At 42.0% G+C, this 13,607-nt stretch overlaps 1 protein-coding gene across 1 annotated transcript in view; it reads left to right on the plus strand.

Moving 5' to 3' along the window:
* Positions 1–7,939: 7,939 nt before the first annotated feature.
* Positions 7,940–13,607, plus strand: part of CNTRL (centriolin) — a gene marked incomplete at its 5' end in the record, with an annotated part of 65,540 nt that continues 59,872 nt past the window's right edge. Inside the window, 4 exons of the mRNA XM_080927439.1 lie at positions 7,940–8,156; positions 9,212–9,342; positions 11,748–11,878; positions 13,151–13,292. Of these exons, the coding sequence (XP_080783565.1) occupies positions 7,940–8,156; positions 9,212–9,342; positions 11,748–11,878; positions 13,151–13,292 (621 nt within the window). The remainder of the gene's footprint in view (positions 8,157–9,211; positions 9,343–11,747; positions 11,879–13,150; positions 13,293–13,607) is intronic.

A 13,607-nucleotide genomic window follows, 5' to 3' on the forward strand; every position in this document is an offset into this window, starting at 1 on the left:
CGAGGGCTGAGAATGGAGACCAAATACAAACAAGCATGAGAAAACCAGTCACAGTGGTGGGTCTTCACTTTAGAATTATTGAATCGGTGTATTTAAAACAGGCGAACTTTACAGATGTGAATTATGTCTTCGTAAGTGGGCTTTCAAAAGGCGAGGGGTTCTTCTTTCATGCTGGCACTAAGTACTCAGGGTTAGCTGTCTAAACACAAAGCATCTCTTCTCTCCATGTCTGCTTCGGGAATTTTATAATGAGGGAAGAACATTCAGACTATCAGCTCCCCAGTTTGTTCTAGCTGTAGGAAAGTATGCTGCAGAGCTGGGTTACAGCTCATGGACTAAAGACTTGTATACTCCCGTGGGACTGAGTTTTTCAGGCATTTAAGAACTAGCTGAGAGATTACTTTAGGCATGCTGAACTTGTATTGTTTTACATATCATTATATTCGGGGCCAGGAAGGATATGTGAAGGATATGTCACCAAGAAAAACATTTAAGAGTGATTTGGTTCTCCTTCCCCATGGCCCACCGTAAAGTCTTTCTCTCACTACATGTCACGGATAATCTATGAAGTGGTATTTTGAGGCCAAGTAGATGCGATTTCATCAACAATATTTCATGCACTTAAAAAAAATCACTCACTGCCTGTGGGCCGGCCTGTTTAGCAACTTAAGATTCCTCTACATCAGCCTCTTGAAATGGGTTTCAGGTATATGCCTCCACACCCAAACTCATGCAAGGGCTTTTACCATGTGCTGAAGGTCTTTCTTGGAATCAAAATTACTTTACTGAGAGCTACAAACTGATGGATGCTAGAAGACTCAGCTTTCCTCAGGGATAAGGCCCCGAGAGGCTACACCATGCTCCAGTAGACAACCATATATCTACACACATACTGATAGCACTAAATGAACTCAGTGGGTTTACGGGGGGGGGGGGGGATTGATTTGGGATAGAAAAGTGTGATAGGGAACAGGGCAGGGAATGAGAGGGTTGTGTTTGATCAAAGACAGACTGCTAACACTCATGGTAACGAGCCAGTGGTCTACCTTCTGAAGTCTCTAAGGCTGGAGGTACAACCAAGGTTTTTACCATGCTAGACCCAGAAAGTTAGTTACTACATCTGTTTGAGGAGAAAATGGGCAACTTGAAAGCTGAGGAAAACGAGTGTTCCGAGACAGAGACCCTGGATTTTGTGTTTATTTTTTGAGGACTACTGACTGGACTGAAGGATTAACTGCGGCACAGTGTAATTTGACAACGGAACTCATCTGAATACCATGACAGAGGAGGGAAAAAACAGTCATGAGTTTGTGCAATTAATCCAAGTCTTCAGCTGAAAGACGAGCACCAAACGGAGCAGAAAGGAATCTCACCAATGTACACATACTCAACTAATAACATCTGAACTTCGACTAAAAGTGGATGCAACGTCCTCTCAAGGTTAAATGGATCTTTGCAGAGTTGACTTTCCAATGGCAAAGACAACCACGACGCATAGTATCCGGGAGGGAGCATCATTCACATCAGAGTCAACAGTGCCCCCTGTTGGCAATTATCAGAACGTCCCATTAGGTCGAATTACCTCGCTTCTATAAACAGGCCTAATTCTGCCTAAAAGGCTCCTCTTCCATATTTAGCGTCTCCACTCCAGACTTTTGTACAATTCATACTGAACTACATTTGTGTAGGTTTTTAATTTTTTTTTCAAACTGCTCTGAATCACTTAATATCTAGCTCATTGACAACTTTCCCATCCTTCCTGGGTTTATACAAACTGTTCCTTTTGCCAAGCAAACACCTGTCCCTTGGTTAAATTCTTCTTTCAGCGTTAAGATGAAAGGTGACTTCTAAAAAGATTTGCTTAATATAAAACAATTAGAACATACTGAGAACTTACTACATATCAGCTGTTGTTCTAAGTTCTTTCAAACCATTAAGGGAAACTCCCGGAAACTGGGATGATGATTATCTGTTAGGTGGGAGAAGAAAAAAAAAACTGAGGCAGAGAGGAAATTTGTAAAAGTGTTAGAAAAATGGGCCAGGACGTTCGTAGTAAAGAAAGGAAAAGTTAATGTCTGACTGGAGAATAAAGAAGTATGATGGAGAGGCTGGAGAGATGACTCAGTGCTTAAGAGCAACTGGCTGTTCTTCCAGAGGATCCAGGTTCGATTCCCTGCACCCATATGGCACTTCACAAAGGTCTGTAACTGCAGTTATAGGGGAACTGATGCCCTCTTCTGGCCTCCGCAAGCACACGGTGCAGACAAAGATGCAGGCAAAACAGGAAATACAGTAGAAGGCTGCATTTCTGGGCAGCCCCTGCTTATTGCTTCAGTTCCTTTGTACGGAGCACTCTTGGACTGTGAATCCTAGATTCATAAAGCTCCCTAAACCTCAAGTGAATGGCAGCAGGAGCCCAAGCAGTTCTGAGATGCATCCAAGTCCGGTTCGATCGGTTCCCAAGTAAGACAATTTGCCTTTGAAATAGTCGCGCGCAAAGGACAAGTGTGCTTTGAGACACTGGTGAGCTCAAGGCCTGCCTTCCATCATCCCCAAACCGAATGCTGTGAACCACCTTCATACGGGTCCCTCCGGTTGTTGCCTTAGGGAGAGGAACAGCCAGCCTTCCCCATTGATTGAGTGGGAAACCGCTCCTCAGACGCACAGCACCCAAAAGGCTGACCACAACCCGGAAGCCTCGCACCCGAAGCTGATCGCGCGCAGGGGCGGCAAGGGTGGCGGGAAGCGCCACCGCCCCGCCCACTAGTCCGTGTCGGAGGCGTGGCGAGAACAAGCCCCACCCACACCAAGCGGGCCCTCTCGGCAACCGGCACAACACAACAAAATGGCTGCCGTGCTGCCAGTCGCCTGAGGGGAAGTATCCCAGCGTCTCTGCATCGCCTCTCTCCCTTGGCTGTTCTTTCCCGTGCTGAGGCGGTGAGTGTCCTTCGGCGTCTGGCCCGAGCCGGGGAGGCGGGCGGCAAAGGCCGGAAGGCCCCGGCCCAGCGTGAGGTGGGCCGGCTCCAGACGCATTCGGGGCGGGGGAGTGTGTGCTTGGAAAGGGGATTGGACGGGAAGGCTGGGGGCCGGGGCCGGCGTGGGCAGGGGAGGGGAGGCCAGGGGAGGAGAGGCGTGCGTGGCCCAGGGATGGGCGCTGCTGTGTGGCGAAGTTGGGGTGCGGCGCTTTGAAGGATGAGGTTCCCGCTCAGAGGAAGAGTGTCGGGGTGTGACACAGTCTGCGGAATAACTGCGACGGAGATGGGCTGGCGGTCCTGAGGGTCGCATGGGAGGGAGTGTCACACCTGAGAACTGGGGACCAGTGAATTTGGAAGCTAAACTGACTTGAACTTGATCTGCTGTTTAACTTAATCTTAGTTCTATGACTCTAAGCATGTTCCTTTTTCTTTTTTTTTTTTTTTAAACCGTATGTGGATAATGGTGGGGGACATACCGTGGTGAGCATGTGGAAGTCAAAGGACAACTTCGTGGAGTCGGGTTTTCTCCACTTTTACAGGGGTTACAGATACAGAGCTTAGGGCATCAAATTAGCACCGAAAATGCCTTTACCCTCTGAGCCATCTCACTGGTGCTCTGGGCGTGTTCCTAAACCACTTAACTTCTTAGTTAAGGTTTCTGTTGCTGTGGTAAGACATGATGACAAAAAGTAACTTGGGGAGGAAAGGGTTTGTTTGGCTCACATGTCCCTGATTGTAGTACCCTGATGAAAATCAAGGCAGGAACTCAAGGAAGTAGTTTTAGAAGAAACAGTGGAGATATGTTGCTTACTGGCTTGCTCCTCATGCCTTGCTCAGCCTGCTTTCGTGTACCAGCCAGGGTATGCCCAGGGGTGGCACATCCCCTAGTGATCTGGGCCCTCTCATCAATCACTGATCCAGAAAATGCCAACTTGCCTACAGTCCAGTCTTACGGATACATTTTCTCAGTTAAAATCCTCTCTTCACATATAGGTCTAGGTTTGTGTCCAGTTGACCAAAACAAAAACAATCAGCACACTTGATTGTGTTTCTTCATGTGTAAGAAACTAATCACTTATGAGTGCTCAGCATGTGCACTTCGTACTACATAAGTATAAAATCGGTAAGAATTCAGTGAAACTGTGGAAGTGGCATTCACACTTAAGAAGTAACCTCAGAGTGAATAAATTGACTTGTGTCACATAGTGAGTGAAAAATGAAGGTTTTATTTAGGCCAGGATTTGAGGTCTTGATTGCTAACTGCTGCTTGAAAATGAGCTGGATCATTGTGTTCTTACATAGCATCTTAAGGATTTAAATTTGGCAAGCTCTGGAGCTGGAGAGATGGCTTGGAGGTTAGAGCAATGGCTGCTCTTCCAGAGGTCCTGATTTTAACTCCTAGCGCCCATATGGCAGCTCACAGCTGTCTATAATTTGAACTGATGCTCTCTTCTGGTGTGCAGATGTAGATACATATTCATAAAATGCACAAATACATCTGTAAAAAATTAACTTGGCAATGTCTTTGGAGTGTTTATCCTGGCCCCTTCTGGCAATGCCCTTTTATTGTATACTCAACCGGCAGTCAGTCTCCTCTCTACTCTGTGGCTTATAGTCTGATCTGAGGATCAATAAACAGCTCGTTTCACAAATTCAACTGAATGAATGCTTATAAATCCTTTGGTGCATTTTTCTCGTACATTCTGAGTGTAGAAACCTTACTTTTTTAGCTATGTGTTTTCTTAGAGTCTAACGTACTCCTCAAATCATAAAAAAAATTGTTCAATAAGGTTAAATAAGCTAATAGAAAGGGATAGAAAGTTTGGGGTTTGTGCGTCTTGTTTGTTAGAGGCAGGGTTTCTCTGTATAATTCTGGTTGCCCTGAAACAATGGAGAAATGGAGGAAGAATATTATGGTGTGTGATAACCGGGACAGATTTTGTGGAAAAAACTTAATAGTTCAAATGGTAGTGAAAAAATAAAAGAAATAGGCAGCACAGAAAGGATCACTGGCTTTGAAAGTAAGAATTACGGCTGGGATGGAGACCTTGAAGGACAGTGGGAAGAAGGACAGGCCTCAGAAGTGTAAAGAGATATTTAAATAAGCCAGAGGGTGGGAAATGAAGAGAACCAAAGGAAAAGTACAAGGATATTAAAGGGCTGGGCAAAGGTGTTAGGGTTGTTATATCAGGGTGAGTATCTGGGTTTGTGGGTGGTAGGATGGGTAGTGTCTTATAGCTTAGTCAGATGAGTCTAATCGGCACAGCATCCTAGAGGTTTTCTCTTGCTCTCGTGAACATCTTCTGGGCCTTTAAAAATGAGTCTCCAGCCTTGAGCCTGTGTTCTTGTCTTTATTTTGTTCTTGACCCCTCACTCTAGTCCTCCTTTGCCCTCTCTTTACTTTTGTTTCTATTTGTTCATTCTGGAGTAACACTTCAATCCATTGCAAACAACAGGTCAAACTTCCTCCTCCCTTAAAAAATAAGCAGCTATCACCAAAGTTAGCCAACTATAAAACATGCAATGCTAGTGCTCAGTATTACAGAGGGTTTACCAAGGACCAAATGCTGTGATAAACTTAAGTGTATTGTCACACTGAAAGAACCGAATGCATACTGTTTCATATTTTACAGATGAGTTTATTTGCCCAAAGTTCTACACCAGTAGGATAAGCCAAGACTTATTATTCCTGTGATCCCCAAACCCATTGCTGAATGAGTTTTCTGGGGTCCAGATCATGTTTTTCATCATGTTCTACAGAGCACCATGATGTCTTACACAAAAACTATAAGTGATTTCTGCCTCACTCCAATATACTTAGTCTAGTGTGTGTGTGCATACACACACATGCACACACACACACACATACCCCACTACTTTAAACTGCTAACTATTGTATCTGTACTTTTTCATTTTTCTTCTATGTAATTAACCATATGAGTCAGAAAACCTTTTTGTGAACTCCCAAAACCATTGTTTATATACCACCATCACAAGTATTTGCTCTTAATTTAAAAGTATGGCGAAAATAACAAAAACCCTTTTGTGTGTAATATACTGTTCTTTCATGGAAAGGGATTCCTTGGCTATATGATTCTATACTAAGGTAAACTGGTAATCTCCTTTAAATATGAATAATTCACCTGAGAAAAAGTTAGATGCCAACACTTAGATAAAATATATTAGTTCTTTTTGTGGTTTTAATGAAAATGGCCCCATAAGCTCATGTATTTTAATATTTGGGCCCCAGCTGGTTGAACTGTTTGGGAAGAATTAGGAGCTCTGACTTTTTTGGAGGAGGAGTGTCAGTAGGGGTGGCTAGTTAGTTCTCTCTCTGCTTGTGGATGAAGATGTCAGCTCTTAACCAGTGCTCCAGCACTGTGCCACTTGCCTACTGCTGTGTTCCTTACCATGATAGTCATGGTAAAGTCTTTTTTCTGTAAGTTGCCTTTTTAAATAGTGTCTTATCACAGTAATAGAAAATCACTGTGATACTCCTGGATAAAATTAATTAATGGATGACACTAGGTTACAGTTTTTATAAAATCAAAATATAAAAAACAAAACAGAGAAGTTCAGGAACAACCTTATGTCTTTTTATTCCCATCTCAGCATATCTGATGATTATAGAAATAGAATAATATAACATAGACTTTAGATATATTTTTATATTTTTCTTATTTTTGTTTAAAAGGTATCCTATATCATTAGACAATTCAATTATTTTGTATCCTACATCATAATCTTCTCTTTAAAACTTTGAAATTGTAAACCATCTAGAATTATTTGTGTCAAATGCTAATGATCACCTCACTAAATTATTATGAATTCTTCTCTATTACTTCTCCTGATAAATAAATTATTACTTGTAAGTAATGCTTTCTATAGAATTAGAAAAATATGCAGTGGATTTTAGAAACCTGGATCATTGAAAGATTAAGCGATGGTTCCAAACCCCTGTTCCCTGCGTGACTTGCCGTTCATCTTGGGAAGTTTGCATGTGGAAACACACTATCTCATAGGCTGACCATCTCAGTCAGTCAGGGTTTTGAGAATAGAGTCTGGGACAGCCCTTATGGACAAAAATAGAATCTGCAGGGATAGCTTCATTGCTTGCAGATCAACATTCGTCTTATTTGAAGATGGTTTGATACCACAGCAACCCTGTGGTTAAGGAAAGCTTTATTGAGACTCAGCTATTTGTTTCAAAAGTATATTGTTGAACTGGGCTTTAGATTTAGTTGTGTACATGAAGGTAGTATTTAGCTATAGGGAAACTCCAGGCCAAAGGAAAGCAACCTCAGGCCAAATCCAACTTATGTAAAGATTTATATGCAACATTCTATTACAATATCCTTTTTTGATACCAACTTGTCATTGGATTGAAAATTACTTAATATACTATTTCAGTAAACTTTTTTTTCTAAAAATTAGCTGTACATTTGAGAGTCGAGGGTATACATTAGATGTCCAAGGAGATATTTAAAGGGAACATAAAGCAAACATAGAGGAGCACTGACATTTAGGGGAAGTAGAGGAACATGAGCCAGCAAAGGAGGCCATGGAGTAGCCAGAAGGACAGGAGAATGTCAGGAGGACATGGTGTCCAGACCAGTTTCTGGGAGGACAGAGAGCTTACAAGTGTTGCTAAATATTCCTGTATGTGACCCTATATGGAAAGGACCTGTGAAAGTTTGAGCTGATAAACCGTGAAAAGGAGTTCACTAGTGACACTCTGAGCTGAGCATGTCAGTGACAGGCCTTCCAGATCTCTTCCCTTTGGAGGGTGATCATCAGTTAAGAGAGCACTGCTCCATAAGCTTCAAGAAGTGTGGGCGAGTCTCCACGGCCTTTGCATTCACAGCAGGTGATCATAAAGCTCTACAGAGATTGTAACACTCTCAGGCTTATTAAATACCTCAAACTCTTACAGGTTTTGATGGCCACCTGGTTTTATTCTTGCAATGAAGAAAGGTTCTGAACGAAAGTTCTCCAAAGCAAAGATGCCGCTGTCATCTCATTTTCCTGGGCCATCTTCTCTTGGGTCCAGCATGCGATCTAGGTCACTTTCACCTTTAATTGGATCTGAGACTCCACCTTTTCATTCTGGTGGACAGTGGCCTTCACAGGCTGAGCTTACAGATGAAAACACCATGCCTTTGGAGTCCCAGCAACAGAAAGGTACTGCTAAAAACGTGTTTGGTCTCACATGTAAGTAGAGATGGGAAACTCTAAGCTTAAATGTGGAATCCAGATATAACACCCCTCCTGAACTAACTTGAATTGCTGTTTTAATTGGTAGAATTGTTTAAGAATGGAGAGGGGACCAGTGCTTTTGGATGGAGGTAAAGGTGTCTGTGAAGAGATTAGGGGTAGAGAGTTTCTAGGAGAGGAAGTTGGATTTCTTGTAGAGAGTTCTTTTGAGTACTCACTAGAACTTTTCCATCTTCTGTAATTGGGGTTGGACATCTCTCCTCATCGAGAGTGGGGTGCTTTCGAGATGAAAGTTTGATGTAAGCATGCTGGCCAGGCTTGGGCTCTTCGGGCTGCTTATTTATCTGAGGGCACTGACTTCCACTTACAGAACATGCACAGGTCCCACCAGCATTTTAAAAGTTCTGATCTCTATACTGTATTACACACACACACACACACACACACACACACAAAACAAAATACTAATTTTAAATATATCTGCTTGAGTTGAAATTTTGGAATTTCTATCATATTAGTTGCAGGATATTGAGCAAATAATTAATTTTTTTTTTTGTGTATATGGGTGCTTTACTACTTGTGTGCCTGGTGTTCTTGGAGACCAGAAGAGGGTCTTCTTAACACTGGAGTGACAGATGTCTGTGAGCTGCCGTGTGAGTACTGGGATCAAACCCATGTCCTTTGCAAGAGCAGCCAGTGCTCTTAACCAGTGAGCCATCTCTCATGATCAAATGATTTTTTTATAAATATGAACATTAATAATTTTTCTTCAAAGGTTTATACAAATTACATATCTAAATGTAAAATATTTATCACAAAGCCCAAAGTGATAGACTAAGTGTGTTTATCATGTGCTTAGTATGAAGTGATATAAAGTGACTTATTAAGGTACTGTGATTACAGCCAACCAGGTATCTGTATATCTGCATGGACTAAATTTGCCTTATGTATAGTGTAAAGATGATCTATATTTGGTGATATTCATACCTTCCTACTGATAACGAACTGTTTCTGGGTTTCAGGAGCTGATTCATATGTAGGAGTTCGGTATATTACAGAGGCCCTCATCAAAAAACTCACTAAACAGGACAATTTGGCCTTGGTGAAATCTCTGAATCTTTCACTTTCTAAAGAAGGTGGCAAGAAATTTAGGGTAGGTTTCAAGCAGTTTCTAAACATAAACATTGATTTCACTTTCTTATGTCTTAACCCTGCTAGAATTTTTTTCCCCTTTAACATGCCCATGAGTGCATAATTTTGGAGGCCAGAGGCATTGGATCCCTTGGAACTGGGCTTTGGATGTTTGTGAACTACCCCACTTGAGTGCTGGGAATTGAACTCAGGTTCTCTGCAACAATAATGGAGGCTCTTAAGTGCTGAGCCATCTCTCTAGCACTCTCTAGCAAGTATCACTTTTAGAAACATCAAGTTTTCATTTCATGTTATCATCATAATAGAATGGTGGTTTACCGGGCAGTGTGATTCTGCCTGTTTTAGTGAGACCTCAGTAAGAGTGTTTTATGTTTTGTTTGAAAGTGTTATTAGAATACATCCAGGTTCAGTAATACAGTTAAAGAGGAAACTTGGAGTAGTTTTAAAGGTGTAGAAATGATGCTCTGTGGCTGTTACATGTCCCAGATATGTCAGTCTAAGGAGGCAGATACAGGGGAAAGAAGTGTAGCTTATATCTCTGGGAATTTAGAGTTTGCATGAAAAGTGTCTAGGGTTAAGTGTGGAAATAGGGAAAGTCAGAGAGAATAGGTTAGGCATGGCCAGACCGACATGAAGTCTGAAGGATCTGTTGTGCTGGAAAATCGCCAAGAGCATGAGGTTTCAGGTAAAAACCTGAGTCAGGAAAGGATAACAGTGCACAGAATGACAACAGGCGTTACAGGATTTGGACCTTTGAAAGTCTATCCTTCTGTTTCTCAAACCCACCAAGTCTGTTCTTTCAAGGCTTCAGTAGAGTAATTTTTTTAAGGTTTATTTATTTTTTATTTTATTTTGTATGTGTGCATGTTTTGCCTGCATGCATGCCTGTATACCTTATGCATTGCTTTGTGCCTGCGGAGGCTAGAAGAGGGCTCTGGGTCCTTGGAACTAGAGTTACAGATGGTTGTAAGTGCTGGACATCCAACTGTAGTCCTTTTCTAGGGCAGCAGCTGTTTTTACCTGTTGAACCATCTCTCCAGACACTTATTTGTGGGTTTTGTTTTGTTTTTTTAAAGTCAGCCTGGTGTTCTCTGCTCCTGGGTGTACACACAACTGATTCACTGACATGCTGCTGTTAAGGTCTCTGCTGGATATCCGTCCTCTGTAGACCTGTTCTTACCAACCAGTTGTAGACAGATGCCCTCTCCTCTTCAGTCAACAGATTAGCTCTCAGTCTGTGTCAGCAGTAGTACTTAGCAGTATACATACACAACAGGCTAAATCTGCCCTTATGGAGCCTTGCATACTGTCATGAGACTGTCTTTGAGTTTTCACTGTCTAAAATCTTGTGTGATGTTTGTACATCTCAATAAATTCAAGAAATCCTATGTTCCTTATTTGTCACTATATTTCATATGCATAGACATTTCATATACATAGAACAGCTGCTGGCACCTAATCCATGTTGGATAAATATTGGATTAATGGATGATGATGGAGAGGCAATGATGTGCCAAAGAATTATTGCCTTATCAATCCAATAGCAGTGAATAGGGAAGGTAAGAAAAGCAGAGGTGGACAGTTCTTGGGAGTGTACTCCTGACAAATGAGGGAGGTAAGGAAGAAGGCACAGTAGAAATGCTGTTACGGTACGGTGCAACTTACTGAGTGCAGAAGAAAAGTGAACATGGTGAATGTGAACTGTGCAGTGGGGAAATGACCTGGGTCACTGCCACAGCCTTCCCATGGTACCACACTTACACATATTAGCCGTGCAGTGCACATCTGCTGTAAAGTGACTGAGGAGGCCCTTAGGTAGTGTAGTAGTTACTTTATAAACAGTAAAGCTTGGTCTTTCTGCGGGTCCCCCAACAATTGGAATGGGGGCTGTCCTTAACTCTGCTGCCTGCCTGTGGATCCTGTTCCCCTAACTGGACCACCTTGTCTGGCCTCAGTGGGAGAGGATGTGCCTAGTCCTGCAGTGTTGATACCCAGGGAGCCTCCCTCTTATCAGAGGAGAAGGGGAGGGGGTGAGAGGAGAGGTTATGTGAGGGGAGAATGGGAGGGGGGGACTGCAGTCGGGATGCAAACAAATGGATTAATTAATGGAGGGAAAAAAAAGAGTGAAGCTGTTCTATAGGAAAAGTGGAAGGGAAGAGGAGGGGCATAGAAAGGTTGAAGTCAGGGGAATGGTAGTGAATAGCTGGAGCTTCTTACTTTATAGGAGTTGCTGGGGTCGGGGGAATGTCAGCAGAGCCTTACACCTGTGGTCAAGGAAAGCTATAGTAGGGATGGTCCAGGAAAGCTGTTAGGGTTTGCTGACCAGAACAGCCTCTAAAGCACATACTCCACATTGTATGTCAACACATCTGTTATATAAAGTATGTACCATTTATTTCCAATTAGTACATTGAAAATTTGGAAAAGTGTGTTAAACTTGAAGTACTAAATCTCAGCTATAATCTAATCACGAAGATAGAAAAAGTGGACAAGCTGTTACGATTACGTGAACTCAACTTATCATATAACAAAATCAGGTGAGTCACTGCTCCCTTAGGTAGCATTGCATAGTCTTTGTCTGAGATAGACTAACAGTATCTGTGTCATCGAAAGAGTCCTTTGAAACAGCAGGAGTTTAGAGTCTTGTTTGTTGGATTCTGGGACATCATATCTGTCTCTATGTCTCATTGTCACATAAGTATAGAGTAGTTTTTACTTAGCACTGTGAAAGTAGGTACACTTTCTTGGTACCAACTTAATTCTATTGTTAGCAGTCATTGCTTTGTCTAGTTTCTATCTGTGATTCCTTGCCTTATGTAAGCAATGCTTATGTAAAAAAAAAATGCTATTTTGATCCTGAAGATACTCCAAATAATTTGATCTTGTATATTCATCCTTATGTTCTTTGCTATTGCTACTAGAAATACGGAGTGTAACTCTCATTTCAAATTCAGATATACATACAAATATACAAATACTGGGAGAAATGAATGTGGTAAAACCTAATGATGACTCAAGCTACATAGAGAACTGGAATGGGGAAAAGGAAGCAGGCAAGAGTCAACTTTTGAAAACCTTTGTGCACTGTTTTCCCCAATTCAGACTTCTAACAAATGAAGAGACAATAGTCGTGGGCCTGGAGAAGTTCTAGCTAAGACAGAAATGAAATGTTTTTGTTTTTTAAACCCTGGCAAATCAAGGTCATAATATGAAAACATTCAAAAGATTGATCTAATGAAAGTACTTTGTTAGTGAAAATGAGGCTAGAGCAGGTCAGGAATGTCTGCTGAGTATAGCAGATTGACTGGGGAGATGGAGTGACAGCCAGATGCAGGGAATGAAGGGCATCAGTGATGGTTTAGAGGATGCGTGGCAAGAGCTTTATTAATCTCAATATTTTCACTGCAGTATATGTGTTCATGAACAGTATTTAGAATGTGTTACACATGCTGCTGGCATAGTGCGGCTTTGGTGATGACATCATTATTGTTGACATCTGGGTAGCACCGCAGCACACGATGGGGTTGAGAGTCCACTCTCAGTGGTATGGCCATGGGCCTCTTCTCTCCTGTGTTATGTATAGTATAGGGTACTGTGTATAGTAAGGTGGGCAGGGTTACCAGGCATACTCATAGAGCATTGGTAGCTTGGGGAAGTTCGGCATTGGCCTTGCGGTTGTCGTTCAGAAAGAGTTAATGAATTATAGCTATGAGAAGTAGCATTGCATGCTGAGGATAGTCACTGTGAGCTACAGCGAAGGGGCTTGATCATTTTACTCACTAACTTTGATTTTCTTTTCTGGTTTCCAGTAAGATTGAAGGACTAGAAAATATGTGTAACCTGCAAAAGCTAAACCTAGCAGGTAATGAAATCGAGCATATTCCAGTGTGGTTCGCAAAGAAATTGAAATCTTTGAGAGTCCTCAATCTGAAAGGCAATAAGATATCATCGGTAAGTTATTCAAAATAGCAAGATTTATTTTTCCTAACATTTAAAGGATTTGAATGATAAAGGTTTTGCCTATGTATGTATTTTACGTTGAGCATGGTCCCTCTCATGCCCAGTACCCACTTTTCCTGCCCCCTTCCTCCTGTAGTTAGTCTTCTTTGTCCTCTTAAACACTTAAAGAGCAAGATTTCTTTAGTGTCCCTGTTTCATTGACCATGTGCCGTATTTAAATAGAGCCTAGGATTCTGCAGTGTATTAAACACAGACTGCCCTCATGTTCTTAGGTTCAGTGGTAACCTGGAGTTGATCTCTCAGGGT

This window comes from Micromys minutus (genome assembly GCF_963924665.1).
Source record: "Micromys minutus genome assembly, chromosome: 13".
Classification (NCBI taxonomy): Eukaryota; Metazoa; Chordata; class Mammalia; order Rodentia; family Muridae; genus Micromys; species Micromys minutus.